Source organism: Bombina bombina, chromosome 1, assembly GCF_027579735.1.
Source record: "Bombina bombina isolate aBomBom1 chromosome 1, aBomBom1.pri, whole genome shotgun sequence".
Taxonomy (NCBI): domain Eukaryota; kingdom Metazoa; phylum Chordata; class Amphibia; order Anura; family Bombinatoridae; genus Bombina; species Bombina bombina.
Window position 1 is genome coordinate 1157776863 of NC_069499.1, and position 22493 is coordinate 1157799355.

Here is a 22493-nt window from a genome sequence, read left to right on the forward strand (position 1 = left end):
TTAATTGTAAAAACGGCTCCGGTTCCGTTATTTTAAGGGTTAAAGCTTTCAAATTTTTTTTTTTAAGGCTTTAAGTTACTGTGGTGAAATTTTGGTGAAATTTGAACAATTCCTTCATACTTTTTCACATATTCAGTAATAAAGTGTGTTCAGTTTAAAATTTAAAGGGACAGTAACGGTTTTATTGTAAAACGTTTTTTGTGCTTTGTTGACAAGTTTAAGCCTGTTTAACATGTCTGAACCATCAGATAACGATGTTCTATATGTATGAAAGCCAATGTGTCTCCCCATTTAAATATATGTGATATATTTGTGTCATAATGTCCAAACAAAGTAGGGATAATAATGCCATAGATATGATATTGCCCAAGATGATTCCTCTAATGAGGGGAGTAAGCATGGTACTGCATCATCCCCTTCTGTGTCTACACCAGTTTTGCCCACACAAGAGGCCCCTAGTACATCTAGTGCGCCAATACTTATTACCATACAACAATTAATGGCTGTAATGGATAATTCTATTGCATGCATTTTTTTCCAAAATGCCTACTTATCAGAGAAAGCGTGATTGCTCTGTTTTAAACACTGAAGAGCATGAGGACGCTGATGATAATGGTTCTGACATACCCTCACACCTATCTGAAGGGGCCAGGAGGGAGGTTTTGTCTGAGGGAGAAATTTCAGATTCAGGGAAAATTTCTCAACAAGCAGAACCTGATATTGTAACTTTTAAATTTAAATTTCAACATCTCCACGCACTACTTTAGGAGGTATTATCTACTCTGGATGATTGTGACAATTTGGTCATTCCAGAGAAATTAGGTAAGATGGACAAGTTCCTAGAGGTTCCGGTGCCCCCCGATGTTTTTCCTATACCCAAGCGGGTGGCGGACATAGTAAATAAGGAGTGGGAAAGGCCCGGCATACCCTTTGTCCTCCCCCTATATTAAGAAATTAGTTCCTATAGTCGACCCAGAAAGGACTTATAGCATACAGTCCCCAAGGTCGAGGGGGCGGTTTCTACTCTAAACAAACGCACTTCTATTCCTATAGAAGATAGTTGTGCTTTCAAGATCCTATGGATTAAAGGTTAGAGGGTTTGCTTAAAAAGATGTTTGTTCAGCAAGGTTACCTTCTACAACCAATTTCATGCATTGTTCCTGTCACTACAGCTGCGTGTTTCTGGTTCGAAGAACTAGAAAAGTCGCTTAATAAAGAATCTTCGTACGAGGAGGTTTTGGACAGAGTTCAAGCTCTTAAATTGGCTAACTCTTTTTTATTTTAGATGCCGCTTTGTAATTAGCTAGATTAGCGGCGAATAATTCAGGGTTTGCTATCGTGGCGCGCAGAGCGCTTTTGCTTAACATCCCTTTCAAGGGTAAAACACTGTTTGGCCCTGACTTGAAAGAGATTATTTCAGGCATCACTGGGGGAAAGGGCCACGCCCTTCCTCTGGATAGGTCTTTTAAGGCTAAAAAGAAGACAAATTTTCGTCCCTTTCGCAGAAACGGACCAGCCTCAAATTCTACACCCTCTAAGCAAGAGGGTAATACTTCTCAAACCAAGCCAGCCTGGAGGCCGATGCAAGGCTGGAACAAGGGTAAGCAGGGCAAGTCACCTGCCACTGCTACCAAAACAGCATGAAGTGTTGGCCCCCGATCTGGGAAGGATCTGGTGGGGGGCAGACTTTCTCTCTTTGCTCAGGCTGGGGCAAGAGATGTTCAGGATCCTTGGGCGCTAGAAATAGTTTCTCAAGGTTATCTCCTGGAATTCAGGGAACTACTCCCAAGGGGAAGGTTCCACGGGTCTCAATTATCTTCGAACAGGCATTCTTACACTGTGTAGAAGACCTGTTAAGCATGGGAGTGATTCATCCTGTTCCATTAGGAGAACAAGGGATGGGTTTTTACTCCAACCTGTTCATAATTCCCAAAAAAGAGGGAACATTCAGACCTATTTTAGATCTCAAGATTCTAAACAAGTTTCTAAGGGTTTCATCATTCAAAATGGAAACCGTTCGAACGATCCTTCCTACCATCCAGGAAGGTCAATTCATGACCACGGTGGACTTAAAGGATGCGTACCTACGTATTCCTATCCACAAGGAACATTTTCGGTTCCTAAGGTTCGCCTTTCTGGACAAGCATTACCTGTGGCACTTCCATTCGGATTAGCTACTGCTCCAAGGATTTTCACAAGGGTACTAGGGTCCCTTCTAGCGGTGCTAAGACCAAGGGGCATTGCAGTAGTACCTTACTTGGACGACATCCTGATTCAAGTGTCGTCTCTGTCAAAAGCAAGGGCTCATACGGACATTGTCCTAGCCTTTCTCAGATCTCACAGGTGGAAAGTGAACATAGAAAAAAGTTCTCTGTCCCCGTCAACAAGAGTTCCCTTCTTGGGAACAATAATAGTTTCCTTAGAAATGAAGGTTTTTCTGACAGAGGCCAGAAAATCAAAACTTCTAAGCTCTTGTCAGGTACTTCATTCTGTTCTTCCTTCCATAGCGCAGTCCATGGAAGTAATAGGGTTGATGGTTGCGGCAATGGACATAGTTCCTTTTGCACGAATTCATCTAAGACCATTGCACCTGGGCATGCTCAGACTGTGGAATGGGGATTATACAGACTTGTCTCCGACGATACAAGTAGATCAAATAACCAGAGATTCTCTCCGTTGGTGGCTGACCCTGGACAACCTGTCACAGGGAATGAGCTTCCGCAGACCAGAATAGGTCATTGTCACGACCGACGCCAGTCTGGTGGGCTGGGGCGCGGTCTGGGAACCCCTGAAAACTCAGGGTCTATGGTTTCGGGAAGACTCTCTTCTCCCGATAAACATAATGGAACTGAGAGCGATATTCAATGCTCTCAAGGCTTGGCCTCGACTAGCAAAGGCCAAATTCATAAGGTTTCAATCAGTCATCATGACGACTGTTACATATATCAACCATCAGGGGGGTAACAAGGAGTTCCCTGGCGATGGAGGAGCATCCGGGGGAGTGGGAACTCCATCTGGAAATCTTTGCCCAAATAACTCAATTATGGGGCATTCCAGACTTGGTTCTGATGGCCTCTCGTCAGAACTTCATGGTCCCTTGTTACGGGTCCAAATCCAGGGATCCCAAGGCGACTCTATTGGATACAATAGTAGCACCTTGGATCTTCAACCTAGCTTATGTATTCCCACCGTTTCCTCTCATTCCCAGGCTGGTAGCCAGGATCAATCTGGAGAGGGCTTCGGTGACCTTGATAGTTCCTGTGTGGCCACGCAGGACTTGGTATGCAGACCTGGTGAATGTGTCATCGGCTCCACCATGGAAGCTACCTTTGAGACAGGACCCTCTTATTCAGGGTCCATTCGAACATCCGAATCTGGTTTTCCTCCAACTGACTGCTTGGAGTTTGAACGCTTGATTTTATCAAAGCGTGGGTTTTCAGATTCTGTAATAGATACTCTGATTCAGGCTAGAAAGCCTGTAACTAGAAAAATTTACCATAATATATGGAAAAAATATATCTGTTGGTGTGAATCTAAAGGATTCCCATGGAACAAGATAAAAATTCCTAAGATTCTTTCCTTTCTACAAGAAGGTTTGGAGAAAGGATTTTCTGCGAGTTCTCTGAAGGGACAGATCTCTGCTTTATCTGTTTTACTTCACAAAAGGCTGGCAGCTGTGCCAGACGTTTAAGCGTTTGTTCAGGCTCTGGTTAGAATCAAGCCTGTTTACAGACCTTTGACTCTTCCCTGGAGTCTTAATCTAGTTCTTTCAGTTCTTCAAGGGGTTCCGTTTGAACCCTTACATTCCATAGATATTAAGTTATTATCTTGGGAAGTTTTGTTTTAGGTTGCAATTTCTTCTGCTAGAAGAGTTTCTGAGTTATCTGCTCTGCAGTGTTCTCCGCCCTATCTGGTCCATGCAGATAAGGTGGTTTTTACGTACTGAGCCTGGTTTTCTTCCGAAGGTTGTTTCCAACAAAAATATTAACCAGGAGATAGTTGTACCTTCTTTGTGTCTGAATCCAGTTTCATAGAAGGAACGTTTGTTACACAATTTGGACGTTGTCCGTGCTCTAAAATTCTATTTAGATGCTACAAAGGATTTCAGACAAACATCTTCCTTGTTTGTTGTTTATTCTGGTAAAAGGAGAGGTCAAAAAGCAACTTCTACCTCTCTATCTTTTTGGCTTAAAAGCATCATCAGATTGGCTTATGAGACTGCCGGACGGCAGCCTCCTGAAAGAATCACAGCTCATTCCACTAGGACCGTGGCTTCCACATGGGCCTTTAAGAACGAGGCTTCTGTTGATCAGATATGTAAGGCAGCGACTTGGTCTTCACTGCACACTTTTACCAAATTTTACAAATTTGATACTTTTGCTTCTTCTGAGGCTATTTTTGGGAGAAAGGTTTTGCAAACCGTGGTGCCTTCCGTCTAGGTGACCTGATTTGCTCCCTCCCATCATCCGTGTCCTAAAGCTTTGGTATTGGTTCCCACAAGTAAGGATGACGCCGTGGACCGGACACACCTATGTTGGAGAAAACAGAATTTATGTTTACCTGATAAATTACTTTCTCCAACGGTGTGTCCGGTCCACGGCCCGCCCTTGTTTTTTAATCAGGTCTGATGATTTATTTTCTTTAACTACAGTCACCACGGTATCATATGATTTCTCCTATGCAAATATTCCTCCTTTACGTCGGTCGAATGACTGGGGAAGGCGGAGCCTAGGAGGGATCATGTGACCAGCTTTGCTGGGCTCTTTGCCATTTCCTGTTGGGGAAGAGAATATCCCACAAGTAAGGATGACGCCGTGGACCGGACACACCGTTGGAGAAAGTAATTTATCAGGTAAACATAAATTCTGTTTTTGGTGTTTTTAAGAATGTGAACTGATGTATAAGCAGGGATTTTAAAGGGACACTAACCCCAATTTTTTCTTTCATGATTCAGAAAGAGCATGCAATTTCTCTTGTTAAGTGTGTTCAGTCCACGGGTCATCCATTACTTATGGGTTATATTCTCCTTCCCAACAGGAAGTTGCAAGAGGATCACCCAAGCAGAGCTGCTATATAGCTCCTCCCCTCACATGTCATATCCAGTCATTCTCTTGCAAGTCTCAACAAAGAAGGAGGTCGCGAGAGGAGATAGGAGTTTTTTTACCTAATTATTCTTCAATCAGTTTATTATTTTAAAATGGCACCTGAGTGTGCTGTTTTTTCTCTCAGGCAGTATTTAGAGGAAGAATCTGCCTGCGTGTTCTATGATCTTAGCAGACGTAACTAAGATCCACTGGCTGTTCTCGCACATTCTGAGGAGTGGGGTAACTTCAGAAAAGGGAATAGCATGCGGGGTCCCCCGCAAATGAGGTATGTGCAGTAATATTTTCTAGGAATGGAATTGACTAAGAAAACACTGCTGTTACCCATATGATGTAAGTACAGCCTTTAATGCAGTAGTAGTGACTGGTATCAGGCTGAAAAATGTATGCACAGTGGAGTTATTTTCTAGGGACTAGAATTTGACTGAGAAAATACTGTTAATACTGAAATAAATGTATGAGCCTTAACTGCAGTAGAAGCGACTGGTAGCAGGCTTAGTGATAACTTTGCATAACACTGGAAAGTTGTTTTTAAAACATTTACTGGCATGTTATTCGTTTTGTGAGGTACTTTGGTGATAAATCTTTTTGGGCATGATTTTTTTTCCATATGGCTAAACGTATATTTCTGCATAGAAACCGTTATAACAGGTCTCCCACTGTTGTAATATGAGTGGGAGGGGCCTTTTTTAGCGCCTTGTTGCGCAGTTAAAATTCTAGCACAGTCTTCCTGCTTCTTCCTCCTTGATCCAGGACGTCTCCAGAGAACTCAGGGGTCTTCAAAATTCATTTTTGAGGGAGGTAATCGGTCACAGCAGACCTGTGACAGTGTGTTTGACTGTGATAAGAGCGTTAAATCTTAAATTGATTATCCGTTTTTTGGGGTATTGAGGGGTTAATCATCCGTTTGCTTGTGGGTGCAATCCTCTGCTAAATTCATACATTTACTGTTAAAATTGTTGGCTATAACTGATTTATTTCATTGTTATTTCAACTGTGACAGTTTTTTTGTGTTTTTAAAAAGCGCTGCAGCGTTTTTTTCTATTGCTTGTAAATTTATTGAAAGATTTTTTCCAAGCTTGCTAGCCTTCATTGCTAGTCTGTTTAAACATGTCTGATACAGATTAATCTACTTGTTCATAATGTTTAAAAGCCAATGTGGAGCCCAATAGAAATATGTGTGCCAATTGTATTGATGTTACTTTAAATAAAAGTCAGTCTTTACTGGTAAAGAAATTATCACCAGACAACGAGGGGGAAGTTATGCCGTCTAACTCTCCTCACGTGTCAGTACCTTCGCCTCCCGCTCAGGAGGTGCGTGAGATTGTGGCGCCAAGTACATCAAGGCTCTTACAAATCACCTTGCATGATATGGCTAATGTTATGAAGGAAGTGTTATCTAATTTGCCTGAGTTAAGAGGCAAGCGCGATAGCTCTGGGTTAAGGACAGAGCGCGCCGATGAGACGAGAGCCATGTCCGATACTGCGTCACAATTTGCAGAACATGAGGACGGAGAGCTTCATTCTGTGGGTGACGGATCTGATCCGGGGAGACCGGATTCAGAAATTTCAAATTTTAAATTTAAGCTTGAGAACCTCCGTGTATTGCTAGGGGAGGTGTTAGCGGCTCTGAATGATTGCGACACGGTTGCAATCCCAGAGAAATTATGTAGGCTGGATAAATACTATGCGGTACCGGTGTGTACTGATGTTTTTCCTATACCTAAAAGGCTTACAGAGATTATTAGCAAGGAGTGGGATAGACCCGGTGTGCCCTTTTCCCCTTCTCCGATATTTAGAAAAATGTTCCCAATAGACGCCACCACACGAGACTTATGGCAGACAGTCCCTAAGGTGGAGGGAGCAGTTTTCTACTTTAGCCAAGCGTACCACTATCCCTGTGGAGGATAGTTGTGCTTTCTCAGATCCAATGGATAAAAAATTAGAAGGTTACCTTAAGAAAATGTTTGTTCAACAAGGTTTTATATTACAGCCCCTTGCATGCATTGCGCCCGTCACTGCTGCAGCGGCATTCTGGTTTGAGTCTCTGGAAGAGGCTATTCGCACAGCACCATTGGATGAGATTATGAACAAGCTTAAAGCCCTTAAGCTAGCTAATGCATTTGTTTCGGATGCCGTTGTGCATTTAACCAAACTAACGGCTAAGAACTCCGGATTCACCATCCAGGCGCGCAGAGCGCTATGGCTTAAATCCTGGTCAGCAGATGTAACTTCTAAATCTAAATTGCTTAATATTCCTTTCAAAGGGCAAACCTTATTCGGGCCCGGCTTGAAAGAAATTATTGCTGACATTACTGGAGGTAAGGGTCACACCCTTCCTCAGGACAGGGCCAAATCAAAGGCCAAACAGTCTAATTTTCGTGCCTTTGGTAATTTCAAGGCAGGAGCAGCATCAACTTCCTCCGCTCCAAAACAGGAAGGAACTGCTACTCGTTACAGACAGGGTTTTAAAGGCAACCAGTCCTGGAACAAGGGCAAGCAGGCCAGAAAACCTACTTCTGCCCCTAAGACAGCATGAAGAAAGGGCCCCCTATCCGGAAACGGATCTAGTGGGGGGCAGACTTTCTCTCTTCGCCCAGGCCTGGGCAAGAGATGTCCAGGATCCCTGGGCGTTGGAGATAATATCTCAGGGATACCTTCTGGACTTCAAAACTTCTCCTCCACAAGGGAGATTTCATCTGTCAAGGTTATCAACAAATCAAATAAAGAAAGAGGCATTTCTACGATGTGTACAAGACCTCTTAGTAATGGGAGTGATCCACCCGGTTCCGCGGACGGAACAAGGGCAAGGTTTTTACTCAAATCTGTTTGTGGTTCCCAAAAAAGAGGGAACCTTCAGGCCAATCTTGGACCTGAAGATCTTAAACAAATTCCTAAGGGTTCCATCGTTCAAAATGGAAACTATTCGAACCATCCTACCCATGATCCAAGAGGGTCAATATATGACCACAGTGGACTTAAAGGATGCCTACCTTCACGTACCGATTCACAAAGATCATTATCGGTACCTAAGGTTTGCCTTTCTAGACAGGCATTACCAATTTGTAGCTCTTCCCTTCGGGTTGGCTACGGCACCGAGAATTTTTACAAAGGTTCTGGGCTCGCTTCTGGCGGTACTAAGACCGCGAGGCATAGCGGTGGCTCCGTACCTAGACGACATTCTGATACAAGCGTCAAGTTTTCAAAATGCAAAGTCTCATACAGAGATAGTTCTAGCATTTCTGAGGTCGCATGGGTGGAAAGTGAACGTGGAAAAGAGTTCTCTGTTATCACTCACAAGGGTTCCCATTCTAGGGACTCTTATAGATTCTGTAAAGATGAAGATTTACCTGACGGAGTCCAGGTTATCAAAAATTCTAAATGCTTGCCGTGTCCTTCATTCCATTCCAAGCCCATCAGTGGCTCAGTGCATGGAAGTAATCGGCTTAATGGTCGCGGCAATGGACATAGTGCCATTTGCGCGGCTGCATCTCAGACCGCTGCAACTATGCATGCTATGTCAGTGGAATGGGGATTACTCAGATCTGTCCCCTTTACTAAATCTGGACCAGGAGACCAGAGATTCTCTTCTCTGGTGGTTGTCGCGGGTTCATCTGTCCAAAGTAATGACTTTTCGCAGACCAGATTGGACAATTGTAACAACAGATGCCAGCCTACTAGGCTGGGGTGCAGTCTGGAACTCCCTGAAGGCTCAGGGATCGTGGACTCAGGAGGAGAAACTCCTCCCAATAAACATTCTGGAATTAAGAGCAATATTCAATGCTCTTCTAGCTTGGCCTTAGTTAGCAACGCTGAGGTTCATCAGATTTCAGTCGGACAACATCACGACTGTGGCTTACATCAATCATCAAGGGGGAACCAGGAGTTCCCTAGCGATGTTGGAAGTCTCGAAGATAATACGCTGGGCAGAGTCTCACTCTTGTCACCTGTCAGCGATCTACATCCCAGACGTGGAGAACTGGGAGGCGGACTTTCTAAGTTTGCTCAACTGATTCTTCGTTGGGGTGAACCGGAGCTGGATCTCATGGCATCTCGTCAGAACGCCAAGCTTCCTTGTTACGGATCCAAGTCCAGGGACCCGGGAGCGTTGCTGGTAGATGCACTAGCAGCCCCTTGGGTTTTCAACATGGCATATGTGTTTCCACCATTTCCATTGCTACCTCGACTGATTGCCAGGATCAAACAGGAGAGAGCATCTGTGATTCTGATAGCGCCTGCGTGGCCACGCAGGACCTGGTATGCAGACCTAGTGGACATGTCGTCCTGTCCACCATGGTCTCTGCCTCTGAGGCAGGACCTTCTAATTCAGGGTCCTTTCAACCATCCAAGCCTAATTTCTCTGAGGCTGACTGCATGGAGATTGAACGCTTGATTCTATCAAAGCATGGTTTTTCAGAGTCGGTAATTGATACATTAATACAGGCTCGAAAACCTGTTACCAGAAAAATTTACCATAAGATATGGCGTAAATATTTATATTGGTGTGAATCCAAGAGTTACTCATGGAGTAAGGTTAGGATTCCTAGGATATTGGCTTTTCTACAAGAGGGTTTAGAAAAGGGTTTATCCGCTAGTTCGTTAAAGGGACAGATTTCTGCTCTGTCTATTCTTTTACACAAACGTCTGGCAGAGAATCCAGACGTCCAGGCTTTTTGTCAGGCTTTGGCTAGGATTAAGCCTGTGTTTAAAACTGTTGCTCCTCCGTGGAGCTTAAACTTGGTTCTTAAAGTTCTTCAGGGTGTTCCTTTTGAACCCCTTCATTCCATTGATATTAAGCTTTTATCTTGGAAAGTTCTGTTTTTGATGGCTATTTCCTTGGCTCGAAGAGTCTCTGAGTTATCTGCCTTACATTGCGATTCTCCTTATCTGGTTTTTCATTCAGACAAGGTAGTTCTGCGTACTAAACCTGGGTTTTTGCCTAAGGTTGTTTCTAACAGGAATATCAATCAAGAGATTGTTGTTCCTTCATTATGTCCTAATCCTTCCTCAAAGAAGGAACGTCTTTTGCATAATCTGGACGTAGTCCGTGCTCTGAAGTTCTACTTACAGGCAACTAAAGATTTTCGGCAAACTTCTCTGTTTGTCGTTTATTCTGGTCAGAGGAGAGGTCAAAAGGCTTCGGCCACCTCTCTCTCTTTTTGGCTTCGTAGCATAATACGTTTAGCTTATGAGACTGCTGGACAGCAGCCTCCTGAAAGAATTACAGCTCATTCCACTAGAGCTGTGGCTTCCACCTGGGCCTTTAAAAATGAGGCCTCTGTTGAACAGATTTGCAAGGCTGCAACTTGGTCTTCACTTCATACCTTTTCAAAATTTTACAAATTTGACACTTTTGCTTCTTTGGAGGCTGTTTTTGGGAGAAAGGTTCTTCAGGCAGTGGTTCCTTCTGTTTAATGTTCCTGCCTTGTCCCTCCCATCATCCGTGTACTTTAGCTTTGGTATTGGTATCCCATAAGTAATGGATGACCCGTGGACTGAACACACTTAACAAGAGAAAACATAATTTATGCTTACCTGATAAATTTATTTCTCTTGTAGTGTGTTCAGTCCACGGCCCGCCCTGTCTTTTTTTGAGGCAGTTCTAAATTTTAATTAAAACTCCAGTTACCACTGCACCCTATAGTTTTTCCTTTCTCGTCTTGTTTGGGTCGAATGACTGGATATGACATGTGAGGGGAGGAGCTATATAGCAGCTCTGCTTGGGTGATCCTCTTGCAACTTCCTGTTGGGAAGGAGAATATATCCCATAAGTAATGGATGACCCGTGGACTGAACACACTAAAAGAGAAATAAATTTATCAGGTAAGCATAAATTATGTTTTTAAGCAACTGTAACTCATATTCTCAATTTTTATTTGTTCTCTTGCTATCTTAATGTAAAAGGAAGGAATGTGATGCATATGAGCCGGCCCATTTTTGGTTGTGAACCTGGGTTATGCTTACTTATTGGTGGGTAAATGTAAGCCTCCAATAAGGAAGCACTATCCATGGTGCTGAACCTAACATGGGCTGGCTGCTAAGATTTACATTCCTGCTTTTGAAATAAAGATATCAAGAGAACAAAGAAAAACTGTTAATAGGAATAAATTACAAAGTTGGTTAAAAATTTCTTGCTCTATCTGAATAATTAAAGAAAAAATGTTGGTTCAGTATCCCTTTAAACTAATAAAATGATAGATAAAAATGTATATTGCAAAAAAATGTAACATTTGGTTCTTTGTTTAGGATTTACTGTCCTTTGAGTTGCTGGATATAAATATTGTTCAAGAACTAGAACGTGTCCCTCACAATACACCTGTAGGTGAGTAATAAATATATATTTAGTGTCTTGTAATTAATAATAATTTAACATATTTACATATATTTTAATAACAAAAATGTGTAAAATAAAATAAACACTGTGCACCAAACGGTTCCTCAATGGCAAGAAAAGATGATCTTTTATTTCCAAAAGGCAACAAAGTTTCTTTCAGAAAAGAGACATAAACAAATTTTCATACACTGTTTCCACAAACAAATGCTTGTTAGTAGCTTATGGACAATACTCACATTTACCAGAGCCACTGAGTGAAAAGGCATATGCATGAAACTCCAAGGCAAACTGGATCTCTTCTTAAAATCGGCGGTCTTACTCAGTAAAAATTAACTTTGTAAAGATGCTTGCCGATTACCTTTAATATTGTGTATGCTGCCGAGTCTAGTCACCCCAAGTGTTGTGAGAATCTCCTTTTTGTTTTTATTACATTTTTAATAAATTTTAAGAAGAGTTCCAATGTGCCTTGGAGTTTTATGCATATGCTTTTTCACTCAGAGCTATAGTGGCTCTGGTAAATATGAGTATTGCCTATAAGCTACTTACAAGCATTTGTTTTTAGAAACGGTGTTACGTTATGAGAATTTATGTATGTCTCTCTTTTGAAGGAAACTTTGTTGCCATTTCGAAATAAAAGAAGATTGTTTTTTTTCTGGCAATTGAGGACTCATTGGGTGAAATTATTTAAAGTAAAAGTCAATCCTAGTGTTTGTGAAATGCTAGGATTGTCCATTGAAACAAATAAAGGGGACTTTCATTCATGAAGTATAAAATACTTCATGTCGAAAGATCCTTTATTTGTTTCAATCGTTCGCCGCTCTGAGCTGCTAAGGCAGCCTATGTTTTCACCTCTTAGCCAATAAACGCAGGTAAATCTGTTTTGTCTCCCTGTGGTGCCGGATTTCCCACACGCTATTTGCTAAGAGGTGGAAACGTCACCTCTGCCTTAGCAGCTCAGAACAGAGAACGCTTGAAACAAATAAAGGAGCTTTCTACATTAAGTATGTTACAATTTTTTTTTGTTATTTGATCACTTTAGTTTGTCTATTAATCACTGGGCTGTGACACTATTTTATTTTTATTTACATATACTTAGCTGCATTTCCTTTGATAAATCCAAACAGTACTTAAAGGGACAATAAACAATAAATACAATTTTATTAGAATAGTATTGAAGTTATTTCACTCCTTCCACCTTAAAGGGACAGTCGACACTAAAATTGTAATTGTTTAAAAAGATAGAGAATGCCTTTACTAACCATTCCCCAGCTTTGTACACCCAACATTTTTATATTAATATACTTTAGAACATTTAAACATAATGTCTGCCTATATTATGTAACAGTTGTCATGATAAGCTTTTGCATGCTGATTATGTTTCCATTAGTACTAGTACAGCACCTGTTGTTCCCTCAACATCTAATGTACATGATATCCCTCTTGATATGAAAAATTATATTGCTGGTGCAATACAGAAGGCAATGTCTGCTATTCCACCTTCTAATAAATGTAAAATGTCTTTTAAAACTTCTCATAAAACTGATGAAATTTGTGATGACCGACAACATACTGAAATATCCTCCTTTGAAGAGGATCTCTCTGGTTCAGAAGATCCTACTTCAGACATTGAAATGGATAAATCTTCTTATCTTTTTAAGATTGAATATATTCGGTCTTTGTTGAAAGAAGTATTGGTTACTTGAGGAATCTGATCCTCTTGATAACAAATCCAGTAAACGTTTAAATTCTGTTTTAAACCTCCTGTGATTACTCCTGAGGTTTTTCCTGTTCCAGATGCGGTTTCTGATGTGATTGCTAAGGAATGTTCTATGCCTGGTGCTTCTTTTAATCCTTCGTCTAGGTTTAAGAAGTTATATCCTTTACCAGTGGCTAATTTGGAGTTTTGGGAAAAAAGTCCCTAAGGTTGATGGGGCTATTTCTACTCTTGCCAAACGTACTACTATTCCTATGTAAGATAGTACTTCTTTTAAGGATCCATGATATAGAAAGATTGAATCTTATCTAAGGAAAGCTTATTTACATTCTGCCTATATTCTCAGGCCTGCCATTTCTATGGCTGATGTTGCGGCTGCATCAACTTTTTGGTTGGATAGCTTAGCACATCAGGAAACAGATTCTGATTTGTCTAGCATTATTTGTTTGCTTCAACATGCTAATAAAATTATCTGTGATGCTATTTTTGATATCATCAAGATTGATGTTAAATCTTTGTTTTTGGCTATTCTAGCTAGAAGAGCTTTATGGCTTAAAGGGACAGTATACACTCATTTTCATATAACTGCATGTAATAGACACTACTACAAAGAATAAGATGCACAGATACTGATATAAAAATCCAGTATAAAACTGTTTAACCTCTTAAGGACATATGACGGAATTTTTCCGTCATAAAACAATTGAGCAAACTGAAAGCTATGTCCTTAAAGGGTTAAAAACTTACTTAGAAGCTCTCAGTTTAGCTCTGTTGAAAAGGTAGCTGGAAAGCCCACTGCAAGTGGGAAATAAGACACCCCCACCCTCCCCCTTCTTTTGCATATGAAAAGACCTTTTACACAAACAGGAGCAAGCTTGAGAAGGTAGCTGACGATATTCACATAAAACTTTGGGGCTTGGTTAGGAGTCTGAAAATCAGAGCAATGTTATTTAAAAATAAGCAAAACTAAACATTTAAAAAAAAACCAAAAAAAAAAAAACCTTCATGGGCTATATAAATACAAAACATTTATGCAAAGAAAAAATGAGTGTATAATATCCCTTTAAATCATGGAATGCTAACATGGTGTCTAAATCTAGATTACTATCTCTATCTTTCCAAGGTAATAATTTATGTAGTTCTCAGTTGGATTCTATTATTTCCACTATCACTGGGGGGAAGCAAGTTTTTTTGCCCCAAGATAAACGTCTATGGGTCTAAGTCTAAAGCTTCTAATCGGTTTTGTTCCTTTCATCAGAATAGAGAAGAAAAAAACACTCCTTCCCCTAAGGTCTCTGGTTCCAATTGGAAGCCATCTTCAGTTGGAATAAATCCAAGCCTTATAAGAAGCCAAGCCAGCCCCCAAGAATGCATAAAGGTGCGCCCCTCAATCCAGTTCAACTGGTGGGAGGCAGATTGAAATTATTTAAAAAAAAAAAAACATTTGGGCAGATTCTGAATCAGTGGATTCCGAGCATTGTCTCTCAAGGGTATGGAATATGTTTCAGAATAAGACCTCCTGTGAGAAGATTCTTTCTCTCTCATGTTCCAACAAATCCTGTGAACGCTAAGGCTTTTCTGAAGTGTGTTTCAGATCTGGAGCTTTCAGGGGTGATTATACCAGTTCCGCTTCAGGAACAGGGTCTGGGTTTTTTACTCAAATCTATTCATTGTCCCAAAGAAAGAAAATTCATTCAGACCAGTTCTGGATCTGAAGTTTTTGAATCATTTTGTAAGGGTAGACAAAAGGGTATAGTGTTTCCTCGCCACGTGACAAAACCACACAGCGCACTAGGGGTGAACGATAGACCAACACAATCGTTCCTAGTGTAAGATATAATGGTTTGAGGCAGGAGCGCCGTCTTCGTAAGAAGAATGGATTAAGTGCGGTGTAGAGATGTATACTTTATAAAGATGTTGCCTTATGTATAAGTTGCAGACAGTGTCTTGCGATATATCTGACGCTGTTAGGAAATACAAGAATTGTGTCAAATATATTCAATTATATTCAAGAACACGTGCTGTGTGTATGATGTGAAAAACTTAATGCAGTTAGGAAAGAGATGTGTGAATCAACACAAATTACAAAAAAAATGGTAATTGAACAATAAGGAATTTGGTTTAAACAATAAGAAAGCTGCACTGTATTAAAAATCATGTGCAATGTGATATTGTCAAAGTGAAGGAAACTGCTATATCTTATAGGCAGTTTGTGCAGAAAATGTGACTGAAATCTTAGAGACAAAACATTATAGCTGTTTGTGTATAAACAGTTTAAAGAAATGCAACAATATATGTAACAGTGTAAAAAATGCAACAATATATGTAACGGTGTAAAAAGTGCAACTATATGCGCTTACAGACATTCAGTGTTATATGAAGTATATGTTGTAGATCGCTACATGCGCTTATAAACATTCAGTGTTTAGGGATATGATGTCTCATTTGTGCTATCGTTGTGTTGTAAGTAAAAAGTGATATTGCGTGATTTGCTCGAACTATACTAGCTCTCAACAAATATATACTAGCATATAAATAACATATATATTAAAAGGACTTAAATCTCTGTAGATTGCTAATAAATGCACAACTAGCTATATACGGTTCAATACTGACCCTTTTATTTGATAAATTATAAAATGAATCTGGTGCGTCTCATATAAACATTTTATACATAATAGAGCATATTAAAATATGGTACCATATTAGACCATGAGGATGTATTAACACATAGTAACAGAGTGATTGCTGCAGCAATAAAGACGACTCAGAGCATAATACACACAGAAGAAAAAAATTGAAAAATGATGATGAAAAAATTATAAAGATTAGAAAAAAATTAAAAAAGGAAAAATTAAAATGCAAAATTAAAATTCTGAGATGAAAAATAGGAGTATAGCAAGGTATTCCAAATTATGAAAGCTGGAAGTTGGTCTGTGGTGGAAGGACAGAAGGATTTGAATCCGGATACCTAAAAAGAAACAAAAATACTGCCAAAGAACTGCTTCTGAAACTGGGCTCGTAAAGGAAATGTGCTCACCATGTGTCTCAGGCTGGTATGCCGAATGGAGAGTCTGTCAACACGTTTTAGCCTGGAGGGGCCTTTATCAAGACTTTACCAGTGTTTGTTTTTTAAAATATTTAAAGGCTAGTTTAGCCTATCGGAGCGAAAATAGTATGACGAGTTTTGGCGTCGGCAGATAAGTGGGTGTGTTTGGTTTGCGATCTGCAAAATATACTGAATGTCTGTAAGCACATTCTGCAACATATATCATTGCACTTTTTACACTGTTCCATATATTGTTGCAATTCTTTAAACTGTTATCTTTTTATACATAAGCAGCTATAATGTTTTGTCTCTAAGATTTCACATTTTCTGCACAAACTGCCTATAAGATATAGCAGTTTCCTTCACTCTGACATTATCACATTGCACATGAATTTTTAATACAGCGCAGCTTTCTAATCGTTTAAACCAAATTCCTTATTGTTCAATTAACACATTTTTTGTAATTTGTGTTGATTCATACATATTTCGTTTTGTAAGGGTCCCAACTTTCAAGATGGTGACTATAAGGGCTATTCTGCCTTTTGTTCAGCAAGGTCATTACATGTCCGTATTAGACTTGCAGGATGCTTATCTTCACATTCCGATTCATTCAGATCACTATCTGTTTCTGTCATTCTCTTTTCTAGACAAGCATTACCAATTTGTCGCTTTTTCATTTGGCCTAGCAACAGCTCCAAGAATCTTTTCAAAGGTTCTATGCCCTTCTATCTGTAATCAGAGAGCAGGGTATTGCGGTGTTTCCTTATTTGGACGATATCTTGGTACTGGCTCAATCTTTTTATTTAGCAGAATCTCACACGAATCAACTAGTGTTTGATTCGATTAGACATGGTTGGAGGATCAATTTACCAAAGAGTTTCTTGATTCCTCAGACAAGGGTCATCTTTTTAGGTTTCCAGATAGATTCAGTGTCCATGACTCTCTTTAACAGACAAGAGACAAATGAAGTTGGTTTCAGCCTGTCGAAACCTTCAGTCTCGATCATTCCCTTCAGTGGCTATGTGCATGGAAGTTTTAGATCTCATGACTGCAGCATCGGACGCGATCCCCTTTGCTCGTTTTCATATGAGACCCCTGCAGCTTTGCATGCTGAATCAATGGTGCAGGGATTATACACGGATATCACAATTGATTTTCTTAAATCCCAGCATTCTACTCTCTCTGACTTGGTGGTTAGACCATCAGCGTATTATTCAAGGGGCCTCTTTTGTTCCTCCTTCCTAGACTGTAGTCTCAACAGATGCAAATATTTCTTCTTTGGGAGCTGTCTGGGGATCTCGAACAGCACAAGGGGTTTGAAATCCTCTAGAGGTTAGGTTACCAATCAATATCTTAGAACTCAGTGCTATTTTTGTGGCTCTTCAGGCTTGGCCTCTATTAAAGAGAGAACTTTTCATTCGCTTTTAGACAAACAATATCACAACTGTGGAATATATCGATCACCAGGGAAGGACTCACAGTCCTTTAGCAATGAAAGAAGTATCACGGATACTTTCTTGGGCGGAATCCAACTCTTGTCTAATTTCTGCGATTCATATCCCAGGTGTAGACAATTGGGAAGCGGATTATCTCAGCCATCAGACTTTGCATCCGGGGAGAGGTCTCTCCATCCAGATATGTTCTTTCAGATTGTACAGATGTGGGGTCTGTCATAAATAGATCTAATGGCTTCCCATCTAAATAGGAAACTTCCCAGATACCTTTCCAGGTCCAGGATTCCTCAGGCGGAGATGGTGGATGCATTAGCAGTTCCTTGGTCTTACCAACTTGCTTATATTTTTCCGCCTCTAGTTCTTCTTCCAAGGTTGAGCTCCAAGATAATAATGGAACAATCGCATGTGTTAGCAACAACATGGCCTCACAGATTTTGGTATGCGGATCTTATCCGAATGTCCAGTTGCCAACTTTGGTCACTTCCTTTACGGCCAGACCTTCTGTCTCAAGGGCCGTTTTTCCATCAGGATCTCAAATCTCTTAATTTGAAGGTATGGAAATTGAACGTTTAGTGCTTAGTCATAGAGGTTTTTCTGACTCGGTGATCAATACTATGTTGCAGGCTCATAAGTCTGTTTCAAGGAAGATTTATTATCGGGTTTGGAAAACTTATATTTCTCTTGTTAAGTGTGTTCAGTCCACGGGTCATCCATTACTTATGGGATATATTCTCCTTCCCAACAGGAAGTTGCAAGAGGATCACCCAAGCAGAGCTGCTATATAGCTCCTCCCCTCACATGTCATACCCAGTCATTCTCTTGCAACCCTCAACAAAGAAGGAGGTCGCGAGAGGAGCTGGAGTTTTTACTTAACTATTCTTCAATCAAAAGTTTGTTAATTTAAATGGCACCGGAGTGTGCTGTTTTTCTATCTCAGGCAGTATTTGGAAGTAGAAACTGCCTGCGTTTTCTATGATCTTAGCAGGCATAACTAAGATCCACTGGCTGTTCTCGACATTCTGAGGAGTGGGGTAACTTCAGAAAATGGGAATAGCATGCGGGGTCTCCCGCAAATGAGGTATGTGCAGTACAATATTTTCTGGGAATGGAATTGACTAAGAAAACACTGCTGTTACCCGTATGATGTAAGTACAGCCTTAAATGCAGTAGTAGTGACTGGTAGCAGGCTGATAAATGTATGCACAGTAGAGTTATTTTCTAGGGACTAGAATTTGACTGAAAAAATACTGTTAATACTGATATAATGTGTGAGCCTTAACTGCAGTAGAAGCGACTGGTAGAAGGCTTAGTAATAACTTTACACAGCATCTGAAATGTTGTTTTTTAAAACGTTTACTGGCATGTTAATCGTTTTGTGAGGTACTTTGGTGATAAATCTTTTTGGGCATGATTTTTTTCCACACGGCTAACGTATATTTCTGCATAGAAACCGTTATATCAGGTCTCCCACTGTTGTAATAGGAGTGGGAGGGACCTTTTTTAGCGCCTTGCTGCGCAATTAAAATTCTAGCACAGTCTTCCTGCTTCTTCCTCTTTGATCCAGGACGTCTCCAGAGAGCTCAGGGATCTTCAAAATTCGTTTTTGAGGGAGGTAATCAGTCACAGCAGACCTGTGACAGTGTGTTTGACTGTGATAAAAGCGTTAAATCTTAATTTGATATCCGTTTTTTGGGTACTGAGGGGTTAATCATCCTTTTGCTAATGGGTGCAATCCTCTGCTAATTAATACATTTAAAGAATTGTTGACTATAACTGAACTAGTTCTTTGTTATTCAATTGTGTCTTTTAAAAAAAAGCGCTGCAGCGTTTTTTATATTGCTTGTAAACTTATTGAAGTAATTTCCAAGCTTGCTAGCTTCATTGCTAGTCTGTTTAAACATGTCTGATACAGAGGAATCTGCTTGTTCATTATGTTTAAAAGCCGATGTGGAGCCCAATAGAAATATGTGTACCAATTGTATTGATATTACTTTGAATACCGAAATTATCACCAGACAACGAGGGGGAAGTTATGCCGTCTAGCTCTCCTCACGTGTCAGTACCTTCGTCTCCCGCTCGGGAGGTGCGTGAGATTGAGGCGCCAAGTACATCAAGGCCCTTAAATATCACTTTACATGATATGGCTAATGTTATGAAAGAAGTATTATACAATATGCCCGAGTTAAGAGGCAAGCGCGACAGCTCTGGGTTAAGGACAGAGCGCGCCGATGACACAAGAGCCATGTCTGATACTGCATCACAATTTGCAGAACATGAGGACGGAGAGCTTCATTCTGTGGGTGACGGTTCTGATTCGGGGAGACCGGATTCAGAAATTTCACATTTTAAATTTAAGCTTGAGAACCTCCGCGTGTTGCTAGGGGAGGTGTTAGCGGCTCTGAATGATTGTGATACGGTGGCAATCCCAGAGAAATTATGTAGGCTGGATAAATACTATGCGGTACCGGTGTGTACTGACGTTTTTCCTATACCAAAGAGGCTTACAGAGATTATTAGCAAGGAGTGGGATAGACCCGGTGTGCCCTTTTCCCCTCCTCCGATATTTAGAAAAATGTTCCCTATAGACGCCACCACACGAGACTTATGGCAGACAGTCCCTAAGGTGGAGGGAGCAGTTTCTACTTTAGCCAAGCGTACCACTATCCCGGTGGAGGATAGCTGTGCTTTCTCAGATCCAATGGATAAAAAATTAGAGGGTTACCTTAAGAAAATGTTTTTTCAACAAGGTTTTATATTACAGCCTCTTGCATGCATTGTACCTGTCACTGCTGCAGCGGCATTCTGGTTTGAGTCTCTGGAAGAGGCGATTCGCACAGCACCATTGGATGAATCTTTGAGCAAGATTAGAACCCTTAAGCTGGCTAATGCGTTTGTTTCGGATGCCGTAGTGCATTTAACCAAACTTACGGCTAAGAATTCCGGATTCGCCATACAGGCGCGCAGAGCGCTATGGCTTAAATCATGGTCAGCAGATGTAACTTCTAAGTCTAAACTACTAAACATTCCTTTCAAAGGGCAGACCTTATTCGGGCCTGGCTTGAAGGAAATTATTGCTGACATTACTGGAGGTAAGGGCCACACCCTTCCTCAGGACAGGGCCAAATCAAAGGCCAAACAGTCTAATTTTCGTGCCTTTCGTAATTTCAAGGCAGGAGCAGCATCAACTTCCTCCGCTCTAAAACAGGAAGGAACTACTGCTCGTTACAGACAGGGTTGGAAAGGCAACCAGTCATGGAACAAGGGCAAGCAGGCCAGAAAGCCTACTTCCACCCCTAAGACAGCATGAAGACAGGGCCCCCTTTCCGGAGACGGATCTAGTGGGGGGCAGACTTTCTCTCTTCGCCCATGCTTGGGCAAGAGATGTACAGGATTCCTGGACGTTGGAGATTATATCTCAGGGATACCTTATGGATTTCAAAACTTCTCCTCCACAAGGGAGGTTTCATCTGTCAAGGTTATCAACAAACCTAGTAAAGAAAGAGGCATTTCTACAATGTGTACAAGACCTCTTAGTGATGGGAGTGATCCACCCAGTTCCGCGAACGGAACAGGGGCAAGGGTTTTATTCAAATCTGTTTATGGTTCCCAAGAAAGAGGGAACTTTCAGACCAATCTTAGACTTAAAAATCTTAAACAAATTCCTAAGGGTTCCGTTGTTCAAGATGGAAACCATTCGGACCATCCTACCCATGATCCAAGAGGGTCAATATATGACCACAGTGGACTTAAAGGATGCCTACCTTCACATACCGATTCACAAAGATCATTATCGGTACCTAAGGTTTGCCTTTCTAGACAGGCATTACCAGTTTGTAGCTCTTCCCTTCGGGTTAGCTACGGCCCCGAGAATTTTTACAAAGGTTCTGGGCTCACTTCTGGCGGTACTAAGACCACGAGGCATAGCGGTGGCTCCGTACCTAGACGACATTCTGATACAAGCGTCAAGTTTTCAAAATGCAAAGTCTCATACAGAGATAGTTCTAGCATTTCTGAGGTCGCATGGGTGGAAAGTGAACGTGGAGAAGAGTTCTCTGTTACCACTCACAAGGGTCCCTTTTCTAGGGACTCTTATAGATTCTGTAGAGATGAAGATTTACCTGACGGAGTCCAGGTTATCAAAGATTCTCAATGCTTGCCGTGTCCTTCACTCCATTCCAAGCCCATCAGTAGCTCAGTGCATGGAAGTAATCGGCTTAATGGTCGCGGCAATGGACATAGTGCCATTTGCGCGCCTACATCTCAGACCGCTGCAACTATGCATGCTAAGTCAATGGAACGGGGATTACTCAGATCTGTCCCCTTTGCTAAATCTGGACCAGGAGACCAGAGATTCTCTTCTCTGGTGGTTGTCACGGGTTCATCTGTCCAAAGGAATGACTTTTCGCAGACCAGATTGGACGATTGTAACAACAGATGCCAGCCTACTACGCTGGGGAGCAGTCTGGAACTCCCTGAAGGCTCAGGGATCGTGGACTCAAAAGGAGAGACTCCTCCCGATAAACATTCTAGAATTAAGAGCAATATTCAATGCTCTTCTAACTTGGCCTCAGTTAGCAACACTGGGGTTCATCAGATTTCAGTCGGACAACATCACGACTGTGGCTTACATCAATCATCAAGGGGGAACCAGGAGTTCCCTAGCGATGTTGGAAGTCTCGAAGATAATTCGCTGGGCAGAGTCTCACTCTTGCCACCTGTCAGCGATCTACATCCCAGGTGTGGAGAACTGGGAGGCGGATTTTCTAAGTCGACAGACCTTTCATCCTGGGGAGTGGGAACTTCACCCGGATGTATTTGCTCAACTGATTTGTCGTTGGGG

At 41.2% G+C, this 22493-nt stretch overlaps 1 protein-coding gene across 2 annotated transcripts in view; it reads left to right on the top strand.

Moving 5' to 3' along the window:
* Nucleotides 1-22493, top strand: part of NBR1 (NBR1 autophagy cargo receptor) — a 357560-nt gene that overhangs the window by 190271 nt on the left and 144796 nt on the right. For both annotated transcript variants that reach the window (XM_053699587.1, XM_053699588.1), the window contains one exon: nucleotides 11349-11424. In XM_053699587.1, coding sequence (XP_053555562.1) covers nucleotides 11349-11424 — 76 coding nt within the window. The remainder of the gene's footprint in view (nucleotides 1-11348; nucleotides 11425-22493) is intronic.